This window comes from Danio aesculapii, chromosome 12 (genome assembly GCF_903798145.1).
Source record: "Danio aesculapii chromosome 12, fDanAes4.1, whole genome shotgun sequence".
NCBI lineage: Eukaryota > Metazoa > Chordata > Actinopteri > Cypriniformes > Danionidae > Danio > Danio aesculapii.
In genome coordinates, this window is record NC_079446.1 from 27,613,762 (window position 1) to 27,637,768 (window position 24,007).

General features: G+C 35.3%; 1 protein-coding gene across 2 annotated transcripts in view; it reads right to left on the bottom strand.

Annotated features, from left to right (window-relative positions):
- ldb3b (LIM domain binding 3b) overlaps window positions 1-24,007 on the bottom strand; it is a 35,794-nt gene continuing 11,787 nt past the window's right edge. Inside the window, exons 3-10 of one of the 2 annotated variants that reach the window (XM_056468923.1) lie at window positions 19,987-20,138; window positions 15,151-15,226; window positions 9,203-9,225; window positions 8,434-8,634; window positions 5,849-5,878; window positions 3,407-3,573; window positions 3,212-3,248; window positions 1-801 (exon numbers count right to left, since the gene is read on the bottom strand). In XM_056468923.1, the coding sequence (XP_056324898.1) occupies window positions 705-801; window positions 3,212-3,248; window positions 3,407-3,573; window positions 5,849-5,878; window positions 8,434-8,634; window positions 9,203-9,225; window positions 15,151-15,226; window positions 19,987-20,138 (783 nt within the window). In that variant the 3' untranslated portion in view covers window positions 1-704. Of the gene's footprint in view, window positions 802-3,211; window positions 3,249-3,406; window positions 3,577-5,848; window positions 5,879-8,433; window positions 8,635-9,202; window positions 9,226-15,150; window positions 15,227-19,986; window positions 20,139-24,007 lie in introns of both variants that reach the window. The other variant, XM_056468922.1, reaches the window with a different exon arrangement.

A 24,007-nucleotide genomic window follows, 5' to 3' on the forward strand; every position in this document is an offset into this window, starting at 1 on the left:
TTTATTTGGTTAAAAGTAATAATGTTTTATTCACATTGACAATAGTACATTTGGTTTCAATATGTGCTGTAGTGTATTAAAGTGGATGTGGTACATATATTTTATCATTTCTCTCAGGGTTAGTTTTTTTTTTACATTAGCAATTCATTCAAGCAATTCATTACTCAGCAATAATTTAGGATAAACAGAGCAGCCAAAAGAGAAACATAAAATGAAAAAGAAAATGACAACTAAGCACTATGCACTATGTTTCAGTACGCTGAAAGTTACAGTGCCTATAGAAAATCATCATACCCTGTGAAAATCTATACCTTTACTCGCATTACACCCTGCTTTCAAAAGACCTTCGAGATAAAGTTGTAGAAAGGCACAGGTTAGGAGAAGGCTACAAAAATATTTCAAAGGCTGGAAAAGTTATTTGGAACGTGATTTGATTTCAGGTTGTATGATGAATAAAGTAATTATTTCAAAGCTGTATGATGATTTTCCATAGGCACTGTACATGAAACAAACAGACATATGAACATTGAACACAGGAGCTTTGTGTACTCAGCTACAGGCTAGTTAATAACTCTAACTCACATTCCAGTCACTAGACTACTCCTCTCTGTCCTATTGACCCATTGCACTTCATTTTACATTGCCTTCCTGATTCCTGGTTGACTGCTGCCTCAACTTTTTTCCAGCAACATCGCGTGGCATTTTTACCCCTGGATGTTTAGGATCTGTGCAGACAGGCCGTGGTGCCAGTTTTTCAGTTTGGCAAATCGTGGGCCTTTTACTTCAGATTCAAACTTCTCCCTGTAAAAATCAGAAAGTTATATATGCATAAATGAATACATCTACATTTTAAAATGTAACTCCTTGTCTTTTCAAATGTGCAGATGAAAGAGCTAGTGTTTGGAGTTTGGAGTTTGGAGTTCTACTACAAAAGATTTGTATGCAACCAAGGTCAAAAAGCACTTTGGTTTTCTCATAATATACACTGCAGCATAAGTTCATCTCTCACAGTGTCTGAAACACTTCTTTTTAGGATTTAGTCTGTCTGAATGACATTTTTTTTGCGTATAGTCAATGCAGATTCTGGCATTATGTAATTCAAATATATGGACATAAGGACAAAACAATTCAGTTCAGTTAATTTCTTTTGTTTGGGAAACAACAACAAAATGTTAATCTAAGGCTTCTAACATTTAAGTTAACTTATTTTGATGTATTGACTAACACATTAAATCACTCGTAAAATAAAATCTTATTTAATTTATACAACAGTTCTGTCTGCTTCTTGAATCTGATTGGCTGATAGCCGTGTGATATTCTACAAATAACAGCACTCGTCCAGCCGCTTAACCCCTTACCCTTGTGTATAACTCCACCCACATACAGAAGAGGACACTCTACAGTTTGACAAATATTGCTGCTGTTGGACAACATAATGTACTTTTGAAGTTTTTTAGTTTTTTAGAATGAAGTCGTTAAATTGTAACTATGCAGTTTATTTATAAGGATAGTGCCTATTTTAAATATTCATAATTTCTGAGAGACAATGCGTCATTGAGCTGAGCAAAAATGGTTGACGTTGTTCATCCAAAAGATGTCGACAGAGACCGCATAATAAGCCCTTAGAAGAGAAACAGCATAATTTCTAACTACAGCTGATCAAATCATTATAAAACAGGTAAGTGACGTTCTAAGTCGATCTCTCTCTTTTTAATGTTGTAGTGCTGTATATATACCATATAATTGTAGTGATTTGAGTGTGAGATGGGACTCTTTGTATAACCTTGAGTTACTTTTTTGGGAAAAATTATTGTGATCTCCCGATTGCAACAGAGAAATACTGGGAAATCTCTGTAGACTGATGGCATTTCATGCTGTTCTGCCTTTTAATCTTAAAATGTGAGCAAAGTCACCTGTTTTGTCATCACTTTAGACATTACGCTAGAGAATCATTGAAACATTACCTCTAAAGTGATGTTGATGAATTAGTAACAATTCTGCTGTTCTGACGTCAGCTGCAGATGTGAAGGAATGGCGGAAGAAAGTAGTTCCCTCATACAAAAGGATTTTGAGACTCTCCGTGTTTGATTTTTTTTTATATACACAATTATGCCGTCGAGCTGTTGTATAAATGCAATATAACATTCGTAGCAGTGCGATGTGGCTGTATACCGTTCCTGTGGGACACTAAGGCATGCCTCCCACAAGTGCCGATATGCAGCCACATTGCACTGCTATACTCGTCTAAGATTGCTCATGTATAAAATTACACTGTTAAAAAAAGAAGAAAAAAAACAAAAAAAATGAAGAATTGCTAAATGCCTACAAATTCACAAGAAAAAACTGATATATAATGTAATAAATATCAGACTTTATATTATATTTTGTTTATAAACTCAAAAGATATAATATGTTAGTATTTTCAGTATTTCTTGCTGTTTCTTGCATAATTTTGCCTCTTTTTTGCGAGCTATACTAATACTTAGTATACTAATACTTCCGTTTTTCAGTTTATATCTTGCAATTAAAAAGTGAGAACTGATTTTTTAACACACACACACACACACACACATATATATATGTGTGTGTATGTTAAAAAATCAGTTCTCACTTTTTAATTAAGTTGACATCAGATTTATTAAACCCCTTTTGAATGTTTTTTGTTTTTAAATATTTCCCAAATGATATTTAACAGAGCAAGGAAATTTTTACAGTATGTCTGATAACATTTTTTCTTTTTTCTTGTTTGTTTCATTTCGGCTACAATTTAATAAAAGCAGTTTTTAATTTTTTTAAAACCATTTTAGGGACAAAATTATTAGCCCCTTTATGCTATATATTTTTTCGATAGTCTACAGAAATACCCATCACTATACAATAACTTTTCTAATTACCCCAACCCGCCTAGTTAACGTAATTAACCTAGTTAAGCCTTTAAATGTCACTTTAAGCTGTATAGAAGTGTCCTGAAAAATATCTAGTTAAATATTATTTACTGTCATCATGGCAAAGATCAAATAAATCAGTTATTAGAAATGAGTTATTAAAACTATTAAAAAATCTTCTCTTTGTTAAACAGAAATTGGGGGAAAAATAAAAAGGAGGGCTAATAATTAAGGAGGTTTAATAATTCTGACTTCAACTGTAGTTTGCTAGTGTGCTTTTTCAACAGGGTGAATACAACAAAAACTGAAACAACGTTGTTGATTACCTTGATTTTCTAAGAGCCTCCTCATCTGGATCTTGCACTGTTAGAAAAAAACACAAGAGTTACTCTTTACACACACATTTTTCTAAACTGATTTGATCAAATAAACAGTAATATCATCACGTCTAAATCATATTAATTCAGACCTATTTCCAGTTCACAGAGTGCTTTAATACTGTAGGTAATGCCTGTACTTACAATATTCAGTTCCTGTGATATGAGCAAGGATGCGAAAGGATTTGGACTGCAGGTTGGCAGCACGACGGGCCCATTCAGACATCTCCAGCCCCTTATCATCAGGCTTAATCACGGCCTGGTAGACTGGAGAAGCACTGTCCACGAGAGGGTCTTTAATAGGAAGTGAACTACTTCCCAATAGAAACAGAGGAAAATACAAGATCAGTCATTATTATCATTTGTTCTCGAAATGTTGAGTTCATTACAAATGATTGCATAATTCAGTTTTCAAGAATCATAAAAAATGCTGCATTTGTTGAAAGCAAACATGTTTTATATTATTTTACTTGTTGTCCAATGTTAATTAATTATAGTTCAATCCTGGGGCATTTCTAACCTTTAAGCAGTACTGGTTCTTGACATCAAATAAGCATGCCCATATTTTAATGCTCTGTCTAAACTAAAGGGATATAAATTGTCTTTATCGTCACAAGTAATGCAGAACTGCTTATTTAATGAAAAATATTATAAATTTTTTTTAAATTAAATAAACATGATATTTTTTGTTTTTGTTTCCGGTGTTATGAAATTTGTTGAAACAACCTCAAACAATTCAGTGCATCAGAGAAAAATGCTATGTTAACTTTGTTAATTTTTAGTCTTCTTAAAATCACATTGCTATTAACACTGTAAACCCCACTGTTGTCATTACTAAAGATATTAAGTTAATATAACTTGATATAACTTAAAACACCAAGTTTTGGCATCAAAACTTAAACAGCTGGCACAGTGGGTATGACACGGTGGCACAGTGGGTAGCGATGTCGCCTCACAGCAAGAAGGTTGCTGGTTCGAGCCCCGGCTGGATTAGTCTGCATTTTTGTGTGGAGTTTGTATGTACTCCCAGTGTTTGTGTGGGTTTCCTCCAGGTGCTCCGGTTTCCCCCACAAGGCCAATGACACGTACTATAGATTATTTGGGTAAGCTTAATTGTTCATGGTGTATGTATGTTTGTACTGGTCCTCCAGGTTGGCGGTTGAGCGTTGGGCTAACGACCCACCTTGTAAAAATGAGATGTTACGAAACACCAACATGATGTGGCTAAATATCGATTTTGATATAAACAGCCCTGGGAGTAAGTAAAGAATATAAAAGCTGAAAAATTTGGCAGTTTAGCCATTTTAAGTTAAATGTAATTAAATATTTAAGTTAATTCAATGAAGAGACCAAATTTGGTCAACTCAATTAACTGAGTTGTTGATTTCCCATTACTCAAACGAACTGAGGGAATCACTTTCCTCAAATCATTTGAGCAACATTTGTCTCAACTTATTCGGGTTTACAGTGTATAGACTGCAATATAATTTACAAAAAAACTGGGAATCTTTTTTGTTCAAAGAAGAACATTTTAGGTTTTTGATCCATTACAGTTTTTTTAACCTAAAATAATGGAAACCATCTCTGGAAAATTTAATTTAAATTTCATTAAAAGTTGTTAGTTTAGCTCACGTTTTATTTATTTAAATTTAATGGGTGGGGTTTATGCCATAAACAGGACAACCAGCCTCTAGGGGGCAGTGATCAAAATGTTTTGGCATCAAGATATGTCAGGCCAGTGTTACCAAGACAAGTTATTGAATTGAGTTTAGAGATTAGGCTAGTTATAATGGCCATTGGGCTACTCTTGTTGTGAAAAACCCTGTACCATGCACACTAAAATTTGGACCTGCTTAGAAAATGGATGGATACATTATTAAATCAACCAATTTGACAGCACACATTGTTTGTAAACTCAATATGGCTGTGCCTTATGGGAATTAGTGAATGAGTGCACTCGATAATGTCCACTATAGTTTCAGACTGAACTACAAATGGCTGTCTTCTCTAATAGTACCCTATTTAAACTTAAAGGGGGTGATTTTGAACACAACCCTTGTTGCATACTTATCAGACTGATCAAAAACTGATTAATATGTGAACTGGCACACGTCTTCATAGCTGAATGATTATGTCAAGCACTGACACATGATAGATTTATCAGTGGGTTTAAAATTTTCCTGGAGAACAGCAGTATTTCACTTGAGCTCATGTCCCAGAAGAAAGGGTCTAGTTACGCCCCTGGTTCCATCTTAATGAGAGATCTGTGATGAAGAAATTGACTGAAGAATGAGTTAGGATAACACACCATTTTAGGAGAATGTGAAGTAAGATTTTAGATGTTCTATGTAATTCTCCCCTGGCAGATATACTCAGAACATTGCGTTTAGGTTTTCATTTTTTAATATAAGATTATTTATTTTTCCTTACAGATCTTGATTTACTTTGATATTCCTAACAGTGGTAACCATAGCAATTGAAAATAACCCAAAAATATCATGAGCAACCAGCCTCTAAACGAGAATATAACACATGAGATGAGTCAGTGCAGCTGTGATGGATCGAAAAAAGACTGTGGCTACTTACGCCAAGGGAGATCCAGCGGAGTCATCGCCACTGCCAATCACAAGATGAACCGGGATGGAGGGAGCAAGACAGAGCCGTGTCATATGGAGGGGAAGGGAAGATGGTAGGGGTGAGGCGAGGATGAGTGATGAGGTGTGGACGGATGATTGGTTGTGAATGGAGTGACATAATTGCAAGCAGAAGAGGGAGGAAAAGCACAAATGAGGTTGATGCACATGACCTTGTGGAAGCCTGAATTCAGCACCGACTTTATGACCGATAGTGAGCTCTTATTGTTATAAACTGCAATCTGAAGCAAGTTTTATAGAGGTTATTCAAAACTGGAAATACTGAACAGAGAGAAAGGCAAGATCAGTCTTGGAGTGCTGCAGTTTATTAAACAGCCTTGATAAGTTCACCTGCCTGTAGCATTTTAGTAGCACTTAGATCTTGATTAGCTTGTTCGGATGTGTTTGTTTTGAGCTGAAGAGAAACTCTGAACGACTATGGTTCTCCAGGACAAAACTTGACTAGCCCTGTTCTAACATCCTGTAATAATGGCAATATGGTTACTTATTTTCAGCATAGTGCTGAAAGCTGGGAAAGGGTTACCATTCTAGTATTTTAGCTTGACTGGTTTCAATGTCCTGATGATTTTTGAATGTATTTTTGGTAAAAATAAAAATGTTTTTAAGCTCAAAATGTTTTCAACACACAAAAAAACATCAGTAAAACCAATTTTTATTCAGAGCTAGTATTTGTCTAGAAAAAAATGCATGGCCAAATGATACAAGAAAAGTAGAGTACATTAATCGTCAGCAAATCTAATATGTAAAGCTGTGGTGAAAAATCATTTCAAAATGCATCGCTAAGGTCTTTTGAATCATTTCTGAGTTTTTTAACAGCCATATTCTGCTTGCATCCAATTCCTTACAAATACCACTTGAACCTAAAATAATTATTAACGAAGTAATGAAAGGTTTAAGTGATTTACAAGAGTGTTCAAAAAGAGATGTTTATTTTAAAGGGTTAGTTCACCCCAAATTATGTTATTCATTACACGCTCATGGTGTTTCAAACCCTTTTTTCAACTTTGGAAGACAAGTTAAGATATTTTGAAATGAGATGAAATCTGAGAACTTCCTCATTCTACAAAGACAGCAACAATCTCAGTTTGTTCAAAAAATAGCTAAAGAAATCCTCAAAACAAACCATATTCCTTCAGTGGTTCAATCGAAATATTATCAAGCTACTTGAATACTTTTATGTGCACATAAAAATACTTCAAAAGACAAAAGAAATTAAAAGACTATTCAAAGAAAAAAGAAAAAGTCTAGAAGGCATACAGCTGTGTCTGAAAGTTAATTTTGTCGTTTTTTTAAAAATTAACCATTAAATTCTATTTTATAAAGGTCTATACCTACCTCAACCCCTAGGGTCCGATCATACAGAATACATTTTTAAGTTCCACTCTGCCTTTTTGTTGAATTTAGGAAAGTGTAGTGTGCTGTTCTTTTTATGTTGCTGGGAAATCACTGTATCATATTCTTAATGCTGAAGCACATGACGCTGGGATATGTTTTCAGCTACATGTGCACAGATCCCACATGGAAAGAACCTATATGAGGATATATGCGCATATATGAAACCCATATGATAATATATACGCTGCATATATGCATATTTATGCCACATACAGGCAAAATTCAGGTGCATATATGTATATACAGTATACAGGCCATATACAGTAGGTCTCCTGTATTGCTTATTTATATTCGCATATAAGCCTTATATGTACATACAAGTTATGTCTCCTAAATAGCCCATATCTCAACCGCAACTGTCATATATGATGCCTATAGCACATGTTTTCTATTATCAAGGCAATAACTAAGAACAAAAAAGTTTGTATGTGCGAATGCTTATAATTGATATCAAATGTAATTGGCATGTAATGGAATTTAACTATGACAAATAAGTGAGAGCCCACACGGAAGAACCTATATAAACATGTATGTTTAATATAGGTTTTGATATCGGTTTTTAATAAATGTGACATGTATAAAATGGGCTGTTTTCCAATATTATATGGAACATAGTGTTGTTGACCACAGCAGCACAACTAATATTGGCATGAATAAATAATGCTCTTGAGAATGCATGTTCCCAAGATACAGTTTAAATGTAGTCATTTTGTTTACATTGAAGTATACTTGGTAACGTTCTGATTGGACAACAGAAGGCATATGCTCTGTTTAGATGCTTTTGTTTTTAATATTTACCTAAGCTTTGAACAAGCCAGGACAGTTGTTGTCTATGGAGCATGAGGGAGCCTTCAGATTTAATCTAAAATATCTCCTTGTATTCCAAAGATGAACAAAGGTCTCAGAGGTTTGGGATGATCTACTAATATAGAAACTCATCTACTCACTTAGAAAAACTAATTTGACCCAAACGTTTTTCTTGTTGGCCCTGATGTGATAGTCATATAGTGTGTTTTGAATGTTTATTTTAGGGCCACCATATATATAACTTCCCTACCTTACCACTCACTTAAGCATTGGTGTGATAAAATGTAAAGTTTGAGACTGAAAAACAACACCTACCTCATCTCGTTTCCTCTGGCTTGAGCCTGACCAGCAATGGCATCCATAATGGCATCTTGAGAGTACATACTAATAGGAGTGTTGTATTGGGCATGGATGATAGTAGCCTTCCCACCAGGACCCTTCACCTCAATAGGTTTGTGAGTGGACAAGGCTGAGTCCTTCAGTGCGATGGGGTTGAAACTGGGAACATACTCTTGGCTGTCAGTTTTCAGGTGACAACATGGGGGTGTAGGAGTGCCAAGGGTGCAACAGTATCAAAGTGGATGGGTAATGGTGAGGAGCCAGAAATATGAGTGAAAACAGAGAGACAGAGAAAGTTTGACAGTAAGAAAATGTTTATGACTTACCTTACTTTATGCATCTGTATTATTAAACAGCAATAAATTGTCAAGTTACTAGTTTACACAAGCGGTTATTTTTCGTTTTACATTCTAATAAAATCCCATGTTTGAAAACACAGTGTCTTATATAATAAAGGCATCTGCGCTCATCCAGTTACGACGCATGCAACGCATCCAATTACGAGTCCATGCAAAGCTTACCAATAAAATAAATACCAAAACTCAACTACAGATTTAAAAACATCACTCAAAATGCATTTAACATTTCATCACATTCGAAATGTCAAATTGTTCAAAATAGGTTTTTGAACATTCAAGGTTTGAAAATGTAAGCATGCAAAAATAACCACAGTACTCCATGTGGCCATGCTTCAGAGCACACACTTCTCACTCTAGAAATTTTGTATTCAAAAACTGTTACTGACGTGGCAGCTGTGTTGGCAATGACCTAGGTTGACACAGAGGAATATAGACAGAAAAAGAAAGACAAAAGAGGCAGTGTTAGCCTTGATTTGGCAGTGTGTTGAATGATAATGCATCGACGTCCATGTAAGTAAGGAGGGGGGAAAATTTACATTAACAAATAATGCAAACTGCTTCATGTGGCCTAAAGAACTTGCATCTCAAATCTGAATATATTAGAATATTTTGGTGGCAGTTCACCTGTAAAATTTAAATTCTGTCATTACATTTTGACATTTAAAACCTGAATTTCTATCTTCAGTGGAAGACAAAAGAATATATATAATGGAATAATGTCACAGTGTCTCTTTTTCGTGCAATGAAAGACTTTCATTGTAGTCAATTAGAAGGCTTTAACATTCTTCACAGTGTCTTCTTTTTTTATTTTGCAAAAGGAAGAAAAGTTTGGCAATGACCTCTGGGTGAGTAAATGATGACCTTAAAATTATTCTGTTCATCAAGACGACATTTATTAAATGCAAAAAAAAAATTGTTACACCGTTAAATACTTAATAAAATGTTAAACATCTGCTTTCTTATTGTATGTAGTTTCAAATGAAATTATTACTCCAGCCATTATTGCTTTTATTACCATTACCATTAATAATAATATCATTAATAATAATAATGATAATAACAATAACAATTAATATTAGAGTGATTTCTGAAGGATCATGTGACTCTGAAGACTGGAAGATGAAAAAATCATCTTTTAAATCACTGGAATAAATAATTAAATTAAATTATAAACTACTTTTGAACAGTTAATTTATAGTGCAATAACATTTAACAATTTTACAAGTTTTGCTGTATTTTTGATGAAATAAATGCAGCCTTGGTGAGCAGGATAAGCTTATTTTAAAACACTTAAAAATCCTACTGACCCCAAACTTTTGACCGGTAGTGTATGTTTCTTATAATTTGTTGTTCTGTGACGTAGATGAGGGTGGCAAACTCAGTTCCAGGAGGGCCGGAGCCCTGCAGAGTTTAGTTCAAACCCTGCACCAACACACTTCCTGTAGGTTTCAAACAAGCACGAAGGACTCAATTAGTTTAATAATGTGTGTTTAATTAGGGTTAAAGCTAAACTCTGCAAGGTTCCATTCTCCAGGAACTAAGTTGGAGACCCCTGATGTAAATGATAGTTATTACTGGTTACATTTCTCATCAGAATGACGTTCTGGTTTGTTCCTGGAACAGATTGATTGACTGGAGCAGAAGTTTGGCTGCGGCGAGACACACACAGAACACTGGAGCTAAATAAGTCTCATCCTCTCATCCAACAAACTAACCAATCCAGTGATGTTAAAGTTAACTTGAACTATTGGAAATATTTAAACCTATTTAGACTATAACTTTGCAGAGTCAGTTACTAGCCATTAGTATTCCTAAATATACACACAGTTCCCTAAATATATTTTAACTTTATTTTCTTATTTTATTACTAATAGAATTAATCTAACAGTCTACTAAAACTCAGCTATCAGAAATTAGCTGACGTAGTTGCAAAGTCAATAGATGTCTTAAGGGGACCATCAAAATAAAATTTAACCAAATAGGGATATTAAACATTTCTGCTTATTATGAAATAGCAACTGGAATAAAACAAGTTTAAGTACTAAAATTATTTACATTTACATAAAATATATACAAGTTAAACAGAACTAAATATAAAAACAAAAGCTAAATTAGACAAAGCTCACAAAACTAATATTAAATGAAATCCGAAAACAAAAAATAAACAGTAATATAATAGATGAACAAATAATCGCAAATAAATAATATAAAATAATTCTGAACAATTCATAGCTCAAAGATTTAATCAAAAAGCAGATCAAAGACCACTCGTACACCTAGATTAACAAAACGAAAAGTCAATGGATGCACGTGCTCGGCTCAGCAGTGCATGTGATGTTGCCTAGCGGGAATTCTGTTTCTGTGAGCTGCAAATAGAGGATGGAATACGTGACGGCATCATTGCGGTAGGACTTCATTTGGGATATACTGTTACAGGAGCTGTGACATTCTGAGCATGTTAAAAAGAGCCAACGGGCACACATTTGCACCCATGTTCAATTACGGCTCAACGCTGGGATCTTCTGGGAGTCTGTTCACATATTTTTAAACAGAGAAGATGCATTCCCTGCTGAAAACACTAGTATAAACCAACAACAATTCCATGGTGGTCTAGACTAGGTTTTTGCTTGTTAGTGCTGATTTATGGAGGGCTGGCATAATCCTCAAAATTTGAATGAAATGGAATGCAAAATTAGTTAAATCTGCTATAAACAAGCCAAAAGTGTGTGACTACAATTTTGAACTTTTTGTGGCAATTTAATAATAAAAAAATCTAGCCAACAGCAAAATGACCCCAACAAAGTTGTTAGGAATAAATGGCAAAAACACAGAAATTGCAGCTATAGAAACATGACATATGTAGACAACAATTGCTGAAAGCGAAATTCAACCAAAGTGAATGGCCAAGTGTCCATCTAATAAGAACATCAATCACCACAATGGTGAAAGAACACTTCAAATACTTTTCTAGTCTTTCTAGAATCATACCAGCATCCAGATGTCAACTTATGCTAGTCTACCAGTACATCAATATCTCATGATGAGAACCAAAAACCTAAACGGCTTAGGTGGCTAACAGTGCTGATTATTTCAACATGGTAGTTGTGACAAAAAAAACTGCTCCTGGAGAGCCAAAATAGAACCAACAAATCAAGACTCATTAGAAACATCAAGACAGATGTGCTAGCAAGCACGTTTGGACTAAATTCTACAGAAGAAATGCCCAAACTAGGGCCCATGGGCCAAAGTTGGCACATGGTAACCTTTGATTTGGCCAGCTATTCCATCTGAGAATAGAGGGAGAATGATAAGGACAGTTTTGAGATTGTCAATTCAAATTTAATGTAACACTTTGTTTGTTTGTTTGTTTGTTTGTTAAAAGCTAACTGAAATTAAACGTTTCAATTAAATGGTGTAATTATTCAGATTCTGGTTTAATGTTTATACTGTCACCCTACAATGCAGAGACTTTGGAAGGCAAATCAAGTCAAAGGCAGATTCTGCTTGACCAGTGTATTCAGCATTGAACTCCAGTGTTATAAATGTGATTGTTTATTTTTTATTGCAATAAGTTATCATTTAAAAAAGTTATACTGCTTTAGTTAATACAATTTAAAGTAATGTTTTCTATTTATTTCAAAATTTCATGCAAAAAATAAGGGAAATTACTCATGGAAACTTGTAATGTAATATAGTTTGGTATATTTACCTTAAGCCCATGGGTCTCAGTGATATTTGGTTTTTGACTCTTCATACAAAAAAGAAAAGTTTCTACGGGATGGAAGCTGGATTTGACATTTCTGATTTAAAAAGATGATATCAACTACTAAAAAGGTTAAAGTTCCATCTTTAAAATGTTGGTACATTTTATAAGCCAACTTGAAGTTTGGCAATCCTCATCTAACTGTGTGGTGTAGCTCTTACACTACAAAAATAATCATAGTATGTTGTCATTTGCAAACAGCTTACATTCATAGATACAGATACGACTACACCAGGCCTTGCTCGTGTTGCAGGCAGCGGGGTGAGGTGTGCGCAACAGACCATTGGTCCTCCTGCTGCCAAGTACATTCCCAGCTGATCCGTTGCATGTGAGAGCGGAATGTACAGAGGTAATGATGGAATGTTCTGAGTATTCCTTGCCAGAGTTTTATACCACAAGAATACAGGTGAGACTAATGCCCTAATGGCCTGTTAGTGAAAAGTGAGCACCAGCAACTAGTCTGTTAAAGCACATTTGGTGTAATTGCATAAAGATGCAGATTTGTGGATTAGGTGTAACATTACATACCCAAGGAATGGCAGGCCATTTAGACTGTCTTGTTGCATGACCATTTCCCTTAAAGTTTCTGCTGAATACAGGCCTATAGGAGAATTATACTGTCCCCTCTGGTTTGGGGTGGTTTTCATCCCTTGCCCGAATGGCAAATAAGTTGGGACAGGGCTTTTAGCCGGAGAATGAATTGCATTCTCCTGAGGTTTCTCCTCAGTGTTTGGAATAAGAGATTTTTTGGAAGGCTTTTTGGCTAAAAGGATGCCATATTTTCTGACAGGTTGCTCTTCATCTTCTCCATCCTCAGTGTCTGTGGTTTCCTTAGTATAAAATAAACCATTAGATCAGAACAACTAATTGAAATGTCAAGGCATAGAAAAAAAATGTTTGCAAATCAGAAAAGTACAATGCAAATGAGAGTTGGACCAACAGGAAACTTATGAGGATTTCATGTGAGGTGTTTATTGTTGCTTGACCAACAAATGCCTGCAGAGGGAGTTAAGTGTCAGCTTTACAAGGAATTATTGTTTTCACAATCCCCTCTCCTTTTCTCCATGCCATTGCTTGGAAATTCCCATGACTTACTAAGAGGATTATATTGAAATGGTTTGCCTTTAACCAAAAATAATCATTGGGTTTCCTTTAGAGCATTTGTGTCATCCATACAAGGTAAACATATTGGAGTCCTATGTTACACTATACAAAATAAACTAACCCCCACACCCCAACACCACCACCACAAGTACAAGAGTAGTCATAAGACGCATCCTGCATGAAAATACTGTTAATCTGTATCAGAATGGTACAATTTATTGGATTTATTGCAATTATGGAGGGCCACAGCTCTGCACAGTTTTGCTTCAACCCTTATGAAACATAGCTCATCCAACTATTTAAGGTGTTCAAGACTACTAGAGACTATTAAGCAGGTGTAATATGGAAGTGGTTGAAGCAAAACTGTGCAGGGCCTCCGGGAATTGAGTTTGAGACCATTGATCTAAGAAAATTGGTGAAACTACTTACATTGGGTTAAGAACTGTCCAATGCATTATTAAAACTAGAAGGATAACGGGGAACCATCATATTTGAGATGGCAAAAACACATGAAGAAATGTGGTTGGTAAATAATCTTGAATTATCAAGATAACTTAAAAATCTGTTGAAATCAAATCATAAAAAAACAGCAGTAGAACTCAAGTAGAACTCATGTTTAATAGTGAAGAGCATTTCCACATGCACAGATTGAAAGCAACTCAAGGGATTGGGACTAAAGAGCTGTGTAGTTTTAAGAAAACCACTTAATCAGAAAAAAGGGGCTTCAGTTTGCTAGGGAGCATAAAGATTGGACTTTATGCAATAGTAGAAGGTCATGTGGTCTGATGAGTCCAGATTTACCCTGTTCCAGAGTGATGGGCACATCAGAGTAAGAAGAGAGACAGATGAATTGATGCACCCATCCTACCATACACCATGCCCACCATACAAGCCTATGGGGGCAATGCTGTGATCTGGGGATGCTGCAATTGGTCAGGTCTAAGGCCAGCAATGATATGTGCTTTAAGAATGGGGTCAGCTGACAAGCTGAAACTGAATGACCATGTTATTTCATCAATAGATTTAATTTCCCTGATGGCATAGGCATATTCCAAAATGACAATGACAGGAATCATCGGGATCAAATTGTGAAAGAGTGGTTCAGGGAGCATGAAATATCATTTTTTAAACATGGAATGGCCACCACAGAGTCCAGACCCTAACCTTATTTAGAATCTCTGAGATGTGCTGGAGAAGACTTTGCACAGTGGTTTTGACTCTCCTATTATCAATGCAAGGTCTTGGCAAAACATTAATGCAGCTCTAAACTGGATCAAATGTTGTGACATTTGTAGAAGCATATTGAAAATACCATGGCGAATGCATCCTATCATTAAAGCTAACAGCAGTCCAACATAATATTAGAGTGTGTGATTTTTTTTTCTAAACAGGCAGTGTATCAAAAGATCAGTTTAACATGCATTCTTGGGATAGGGAACATTTCAGACAGACAGAACAGGACTTTACCTTCTGATGAGGGATGACTGGCATGGGGGAGTCCATTCTTGGAGTGGCTGTGGGTACAGGAGCGGGACGTCTCGACCTGGGACCAGTATAAAATTGAAGGCAAAGGTCAATAGCACAAAATGTCAGCTTTTTTTTTTCTAAATGATGAATGATAGTATTAGGCTTATTAATTATTGGTTGCAAATATTAGTGTTTCCCTTATTTTTATGGCAACACATTATTTTGATGGTCCCCTTTAGACATTCTGTTGACTTTAAAACCACATCAAGATCTAGTGGCAAGAGTATTAGCAGACTATTTGCTTAACAATGTATTTTGCTGACCCCCAACAGACATTCTACTGATTATAAGTAACTTTGCAAGTATTTATCAAGTTATTCTGCTAACCAAACAGTCTACTAAAACTCTAGTAATACTCTCAAATTAGGTTGAATTGAAATGTACTGCAGTTTCAAAGTTACTTACAGAGTTAAGAGAATACCTATCAGAAAAATTAAATAAATGTAACTCTTTAAATCATAGTTATTCAATGGCACTTTAAACACAAACTATTGCACATTAAGAATTATATTTAAGAAGAAATAGTTGTAATTCAACATAAAAAAAAATCTAAAACTCACAATTTAAATAAAACATTAAAACATTGTTCTTCTACAGTCATCGGAATTATTTGTGAACTGAACTGATTCCATTTTCTATTACCCATGGTTAAAATGAGAAACAATATATGAATAATAATAATAATAATAATAATAATAATAATATATATATATATATATATATATATATATATATATATATATATATATATATATATATATATATATATATATATATATATTTAATATTGACTAACAAACATTAATTCATCTATTTTCCTTTAACTTAGTCCATTTTTTATCAGGGGTCGCCACAGCGGAATGAACCACCAACTATTCCAGCATATGTTTTTATGCAGCGGATGCCATTCCAGCCACATGACTAACAAACAGTTATGTTTCACTTGTAATTTACATCATATTGTTATTGTTTTACTTCTGCATTTTTTTTAATCAAAAATACCAAAATCTCTAGCCTAGTAGTACTTTACACATCCCATTCACTTTATCATTCAGCATTATCCTATCTGTGATGCATGATTTTATTTTATTTATAATTATTTTTTAGGGGTTTTCACCTTTATTGACAGGACAGTGGAGATTAACAGACAGGAAAGTATGGGGAGCAGAGAGAGGGGAAGGATTGGCAAAGGACCTTGAGGCGGGAATCGAACTCAGGTCGCCGCGAGCACCTGGGTGTTATATGTCGACGCATTAACCACTAGGCTATTGGCGCCGACCACGTGATTTTATTTTTAAAAGTAAAAAATTTTCAGTCCCAAACATTTGAAGGGTAGTGTATTTAGCAGATATGAACAAGAAATGAGCTAGATTTAATGGTTTAAATCTAAATAATAACTACATTAAAATAAAAGAGTTTGCTGGTGCAGCACATCGCTTTACAGATACCACCTGTCAAAGACAGTTCAAAGACACAAGCGCTATAATGAATTTCTGTGCAAAAACACTCATCATTTGACCTTTGCCCTGTGCTCAGATATTGAAATCATGCCACAATCCAATATTGTGAAGTGGCTAATACATAAATACTATAAATGCTTGAAACGCTGATTAAAAACAGAACTTAAAATGAACAAGAAAAAAACCCTCATTGAGTGACCTCTCAGTGAGAGCTCTTGTGAAGCAACAGCAGCATTTCTAAACAGGCAGCAACACTTGAGGGCTTTTCACATGTCACTAGGCAGAAGAAATTTCTTGGAATCCATCATCAAGTAAAGTCCGGGGAAATACATGCACAACCTGTCTTTCCTCGTGAGATGCTTTTGACTAGAGAGGAGCATGGAAAGATAATAGAGAGCTACATAAATCAGTGAAAAAGCAGTCCAATCAAATAAAATGTAGCGACTAAAAATAAAGGTTGTTTATTGGTAATGATGCTTCCATGAAGAACATCGATCATTCCACAGAAAGATTTTTAATAGTGGATAAAGGTTCTTAAGATTGCGAAAATTTTCTTCACATTAAGAGAAAAATAAATAAAATTCTTCTTTTAAGAAACCAAAAATATTTCTTTTAAGGCATTGCTGCAAAAAGTCCCTTTAACCTTTTAAAACTCCCTGTGAAAACTAAATAAAGTCTTTTAGATGTTGAAGTTATAATCTAAAGTGCGCTCTAAAACAGTGGTTTCCAAAGTGGGGGTCGTGGAACAATGATGAGGGGTCGCTTGGTGATTTCCAAAACTCAAATAAATTTGATTAAAATATGAGATATATTTTATTCATAACCCACATAAGATATTTATTAGTTACATTCATGAAACAACAACATACAAATAAAAATGTATCAGCCTTTCATTTTTTTTTTATTGTGACCCGTGGGATGTTTACATGCATCACATAGCAAAAGTGTCAGCTGCAGCAGATTGATTTTATGGGGCCAGGTTAAACTTTCTTACAACCTTTATGGCAATCTAATACATTAAAAATAAGATATTTGGTGTTAATATTAAATTAAGTCAATAAATGACTATAAAAATTATATGGCTATTAGTCTGTTGAATTTTTGTGTTGTCAATATGCTCATGTTTATTTATGCCTATAGATGTATGTGCAATGTTTGTATATTTAAAACCACCTTCGAGAAAAATGGTGGGCGCGAGTCACTGACATTGTTATTTTGTGGGTCGTGGGCTGAAATGTTTGGGAACCCCTGCCCTAAAACTGTGGGAACATTTGCATTTAGAAGATATGAACATCCAAATCTTGCAGTTTGTCACTCTTGCCTAAATAGATCTACAGATCTATTGACATCAATTCATACTTCAGCTTCTTCTTAAATCTTCTGACCAATCAAATGTTCTTTAGTATCTGACCTCTCCCGCCCCTTCAAGATGCTTCTCATTGATTTTTCATTTTTTATGCACTTCAGCTCAACCACCCTCATTGGCAAAGCTATGATGAGAATAAAACACTATTGACTATTGTTTTTTAAAAGGGTGAAGAGATACTATATGTCCCGAATTGTCTTCATGTATAACCCATTTGTGCCAATTTTTTAAAAAAATGGTCTCATACATGTAGCCTTGTTAATAGTGTCCTGTATGAACATAGTTGGCATTTATTTTCTCCAAAAAAAACTGTGTTTGAATATGCAGCAACTATAGTTGCCGGTGAGCAAATATATTTTAAGAACGCTTCAATGTAAAACCTAAATAAGAAGAGAACAATTGGCATTCTAACTCAAAACAACTGCTTTCAAAAGATCAATTCATGTTCATAAACACATTCATTATGTTTAAAATTAGAAAACCATTTAATATGAACCACCCGAAAATGATCTATCATGTAGTTTAATGAATATGTATACAAAGAACTTATCCATTTCCCGAACAGGCTACTGTATGTCAAAAATATATTTTATTTTTTGATTATTAATCAATACAAATATATATAATAATTCAACAGTTTTAATGTCTTATTCCCTACACAGCAAAATTCCAAGAGTAGAGTATTTTGTCTCACACTACAGCAGTCAAATAAAGGAAAAAAAACATAAAAAATCAAGAGTCAAAAAGTAAAGTAAAAAGCAAATTTAAACCACACTGGTGATATCTTACAGAACAAGTATTTTCAGTAAATCTCACTACGGACTTTGGTCACACTTTATTTTAATGGTCCGTTTGTTGAATTTAAGTTACTTAGCATCTACATGTCAACTAATTCTCATTAGATTATAAGTAGACTGTAAGGTTGGAGTTAGGGTTAGTGTAAGTTGACGTTTACTTGCAAAGTTTCTTATGGTCAGTTAAATGTCTGTTGAAGGAGCAGTATCAACAGATATTAAGCAGACAGTCTACTAATACTCAAATGGACAATCAAAGTAAAGTGCTACCCAGACTTTTGTAGACATCTGACAGAAATAGTCAAACAGCTTAGTAATAAATAAAGCTGCTGATTCAGTTTGTGGAGTTTAATGATCATGATGAGCTGAGATTTTGAGAGATTGAGAGGATTAAAAAATCTGACTTTAACTGTACTTTCTATATTTCCCATATAACACGCAGCAAACCATAAAATAATATCCAAATGAATATATGAGCAGCTTCCTCAAACTAATAAAGATGGTATCTGTCAATAAACAATGAGAAGGCTAAGCTTCAGAAGATCACTCATGATGGAAACACACATTCAGAGGAATAGCAGCTTATAAATGTGAACACTAGAGCCAGCATTAGGAAATGTCACTGGGGAGCTGAGGTATCTTTGTAAGTAACATTTCCTCTCTTTGCTGTAGAGCAGGCGGCCACATGAAAGAACTTAATCTTATTTCGTGCAGAGGCTTTGGGGTGTCCATACTAAATTAATAAAGTGTATTAAAAAAGGCAGAAAACCTTTCCGAATGTAATTTCCCTTACCTACCAAACATCAATGGCTTTAATTCATGCACACAAGCAACCTGAAGGACTTCATGAGACTCCGGTGATTTATCACAGACATATTTTTAAAATTCAATTGTCTTGCTGGTATATTTATATGCTAACCATCACTTGTAGTCTGTGTTGGCTCAGCGTTGACTGCTTATAATACTCACATACAAGCTGTTTAAATTGCAGAGAACTTTTATTGCTTGCCAGAGCTGTTTGCTGCCAAAGTAAATTGTTTATGCCCTAAAGAAAACCCATTCACCAGTGAGCATAATAGGAAATTGTCTGACCAAAGTGTTCAGAAATATCAAAATGCTTGAGGTGGTCTGTAAACACATTATCATTGAGGTTTACCTCTGCATGGTGAGGCTAAGTTTGGAGGTGGCTGCCTTTATCTTGTTCTGGGCCTCCAGATGGGTCATGCCTTCAGTGCTGACCCCATCGATTGCTGTAATGATGTCTCCCTGATTGAGGTTTCCACTCGCTGCCTTGCTGCCTGGTGTGATCTGTGGACACACAGCAGTTAATTAATTGAACAATTACGAATGGCACCACAGGCTGAATTTGATATAAATAAAAACATTGATGTAAAATCCTTGTTTGTTTGCAATCATTTCAAATTAATTTTCACACTATGCTGGCACACATTTGCATGGTACATCGGTCGCATTTAATTACTAACTTGTCACTGTCTGAGCAGATGAATGCATGGTAAGAATAGACACTTTTCTTTACAACCAATGATTAAGGTGACAATGAAATCATAATTATTTTTTGTTGTATGGATTATTGCAGGATTTATGATAAACTATGTATCTGTGCACATCCATGTTTTCTTTCCCTCACTCACTGAGATCACAGCAATAGACCATAAAAACTATAAAATTATCCAATCAAACATTTAACTGAAGAACTGTTCTGTTTTTTTTTTCTTGTTTGCAAAGCTGTTTCATTCATATGGAGGATGAAATCTGCAAAAACAATAAATGAATACACAAATATATAAATAAATGAGCAGCAGCATGGTGGCACAGTGGGTAGCACAATCGCCTCACAGAAAGAAAGTCGCTGGTTCGACCCCCGGCTGGGTCAGTTTGCATTTCTGTGAGGAGTTTGCATGTTTTCTCCGTGTTCGCGTGTGTTTCCTACAGGTGCTCCAGTTTCCCCCACAAGTCCAAAAACATGCGGTACAGGTGAATTGGGTAAGCTAAATTGTCCGTAGTGAATGAGTGTGTATGGATGTTTCCCAGGGATGGGTTGCAGCTGGAAGGGCATCTGCTGCGTAAAACATATGCTGGATAAGTTGGTGGTTGTTTCCGCTGTGGTGACCCCAGATTAATAAAGGGACTAAGAAAATGGATGAATGAATAAATAATGAGTGAATAAATCCATACATTTCTGCATAAACAAAACAATAAATAAATCAATATGCAAATAAATAAATGTATATAAAAAATCCACAAATTCTTGCATAAATAAATAGATAAATAATTAATAGAGCGAGCACGTAAATAATTAAATAAATTACATGAATAAGAAAATGCTAAACTGAAAGTAGATTTATTTTAAAGTTATCCCAAAACTCCCTTCGAATAAAAATAGGACCATATAAATTATTTGGTGATTTTGGCAACTTTTGGTTTTAGACAAGACAGTGCGCATTTGAAAATTAAAAAGATTTTCTCTAAAGCATTGTCTTTTTTATCTGCTGCACCTCTAATGGTGGCCATACATAAAATACTGATTGTACACACACATTACTAGTGGTCAGAAGGTCATATGTGCTTGTGCACATCATGTGAGTTCATGTGGAAATCATTCGGAAGTAGTAATACACGCTTTTATGATCTGGCAAATTCCAAAGCAATCACATGAAATTCTGTGCCAAAAACATGAACAGAGGAGGACATTATTTTGAATAGCTTTCAGAGGCTCTCTCTCTCTCTCTCTCTCTCTCTCTCTCTCTCTCTCTCTCTCTCTCTCTCTCTCTCTCTCTCTCTCTCTCTCTCTCTCTCTCTCTCTCTCTCTCTCTCTCTCTCTCTCTCTCTCTCTCTCTCTCTCTCTCTCTCTCTCTCTCTCTCTCTCTCTCTCTCTCTCTCTCTCTCATAAAAACTATAACACCTAGTCTGCTGTGAGCTCAGGTTCAGTTGTTATGCTGATTGGTCAGCTTCATATGGTTTGATAGATCAACTCGACAAATTCAAGCCAACTGCTCCCAAAGTTTTTGTTTCAAAATGATCTGGAGCAGCTCATGAATTCAATACACACCGTGATCATAATGGCATCAAAGATTTCCATGCAAATTCTCATAGTGGGAAAAAATCTAATACAGGTTCAGCAAAAACCACATTGCGTTTGCCCAGGTTAAGAGAAACAACTGAAATTTGTTACAGATTTGTTACTGAAACTTACTGTTACTGTGGATTTAAACAAATTGGTTAAGTGAACAATTCAATGACTTATTTTAATCTTTAGTTTCTAATAAATGAGTGGTTTGATTAGAAAATGTAGCTTACATCAATGCTGTTAGCTTTTAAAGATCCCATGAAATTAAAATAAAGTTTTAAGATCTACAGTATATATCTATTTGGAGCTAGTGTGCTCCAAAACAGAAAAAAATGTGTTTAGGAGATAAAATGATATGATATAAACATGTAAAGCCTGCAGTTAGTCACTTCCGCCTAAATTGAGCAACGGTTTTATTCGTCACCTCATACTTAAGTTTTTTATAAAATCATAACCAATCTAATGCTCTCTAGTATCTGATATGCCCCGCCCCCTTCAAGACGCTTCTCATTTGATGCACTTGAGCTCAACCACTCTCACTGGCAGAGCGGCGATAAAACAAAACCCTATTGGCTGTTTTTAAAAAGAGGACAGGAGCTAAACTGTGTTCCACCCTCTCTTCGTGTTTTGGCTGGGATTGCATAAATCATCGCATAAAAATGCACATTTCAAAGCACTTCACAGGACCTTTAAGTGTATTTGAGCCCTCACTAACCAGCTATGAGTGTCAGCATTGATATAATTTTTAAATTGATAGAAACTGACTAACAGTCTTGATTGTTGCGTAATAAATTTGGGTCTTCTTGGACACTTTTAATGCTTTCACACTGTACATGTTTGCTGCATTCATAAAGCATCCCTGTCTTAAGTTCAATCTGTCTGATGTAACGTTTTGATGCACAATTGATGGATCTATTTAGCCAAACGTAGTAGCGTGCAGTAAAAGTACCAATGCAGCACTAAAATGTACTCAAGTAAAAATATAAGTACACATGTTTTACAATCTTAGCACAATTCCTGAGGGAAAAAAATGTCAATACTAATTTGAGAATTAGTAATTCGCTGCTTTACACCACTGGTAAAGTGTAACCTACACTATTACTATTACCACTATTACAAAGAGTGAAAGCAAAAAAATGGCTTAAAAAGCAGTGCAGTTGAGTGGAAAAACACACTCCAGTTTGAAAAAGTACAGAAATCAAAGGGACATATGCTGAAATCCCATCTTTGCAACAAAGCAGTGGCTATACTTTCAGCCAGCTCATTAAAGTGTTAAAAATAAAGGTTGTTGTTGACGCCCCCCTGCTTCCCTCAATTTGACCCTGTATTCTGGGGCCCTGCCACCAACCGGTCTGTCCCACCTGCTGCCATAACTCAACATGCACACATATACAGAGCTCTCCTTCACGTAATGTTCTGCTAGTAAATACACAACTGCCAAACAAGATCATGTGATATACCTGAAAATAAGAGAAATCCAGAATAAGCAATAGTCTACACTTTTTTATTTTGCTGCTTGTTCAAACTACATATTTAAAAAGAGCAGGTCTTCAGGTTTTTATTTTGGCACAACTTAAATGTTTTAGGTTCAATCCACTTACATTTATAAAAACAATTCAGTTAACATAATCAATTTTTGTCGGGACAACATAAAAAAATGAACTCTATATGATTCAGTAAGGGTGTGTAATGGTGGCGCAGTGGGTAGCACGATTGCCTCGCAGCAAGAAGGTCGCTGGTTCAAGCCCCGCCTGGGTCAGTTGGCATTTCTGTGTAGAGTTTGCATGTTCTCCCCGTGTTCGCGTGGGTTTCCTCCGGGGCTCTGCTTTCCCCCACAGTCCAAAGACATGTGCTATAGGTGAATTGAAGAAGCTAAATTGGCTGTAGTGTGTGAGTGTGAATGCAAGAGTGTTTGGGTGTTTCCCAGTGTTAGGTTGTGGCTGGAAGGGCATCTGCTGCGTAAAACATATGCTGGATAAGTTGGCAGTTCATTCCGCTGTGGCAACCCCTGATTAATAAAGGGACTAAGCTAAAATTAATGAATGATTCACTAAAACATGTAATACATTGGAGAAAGTTTCTCATTTGC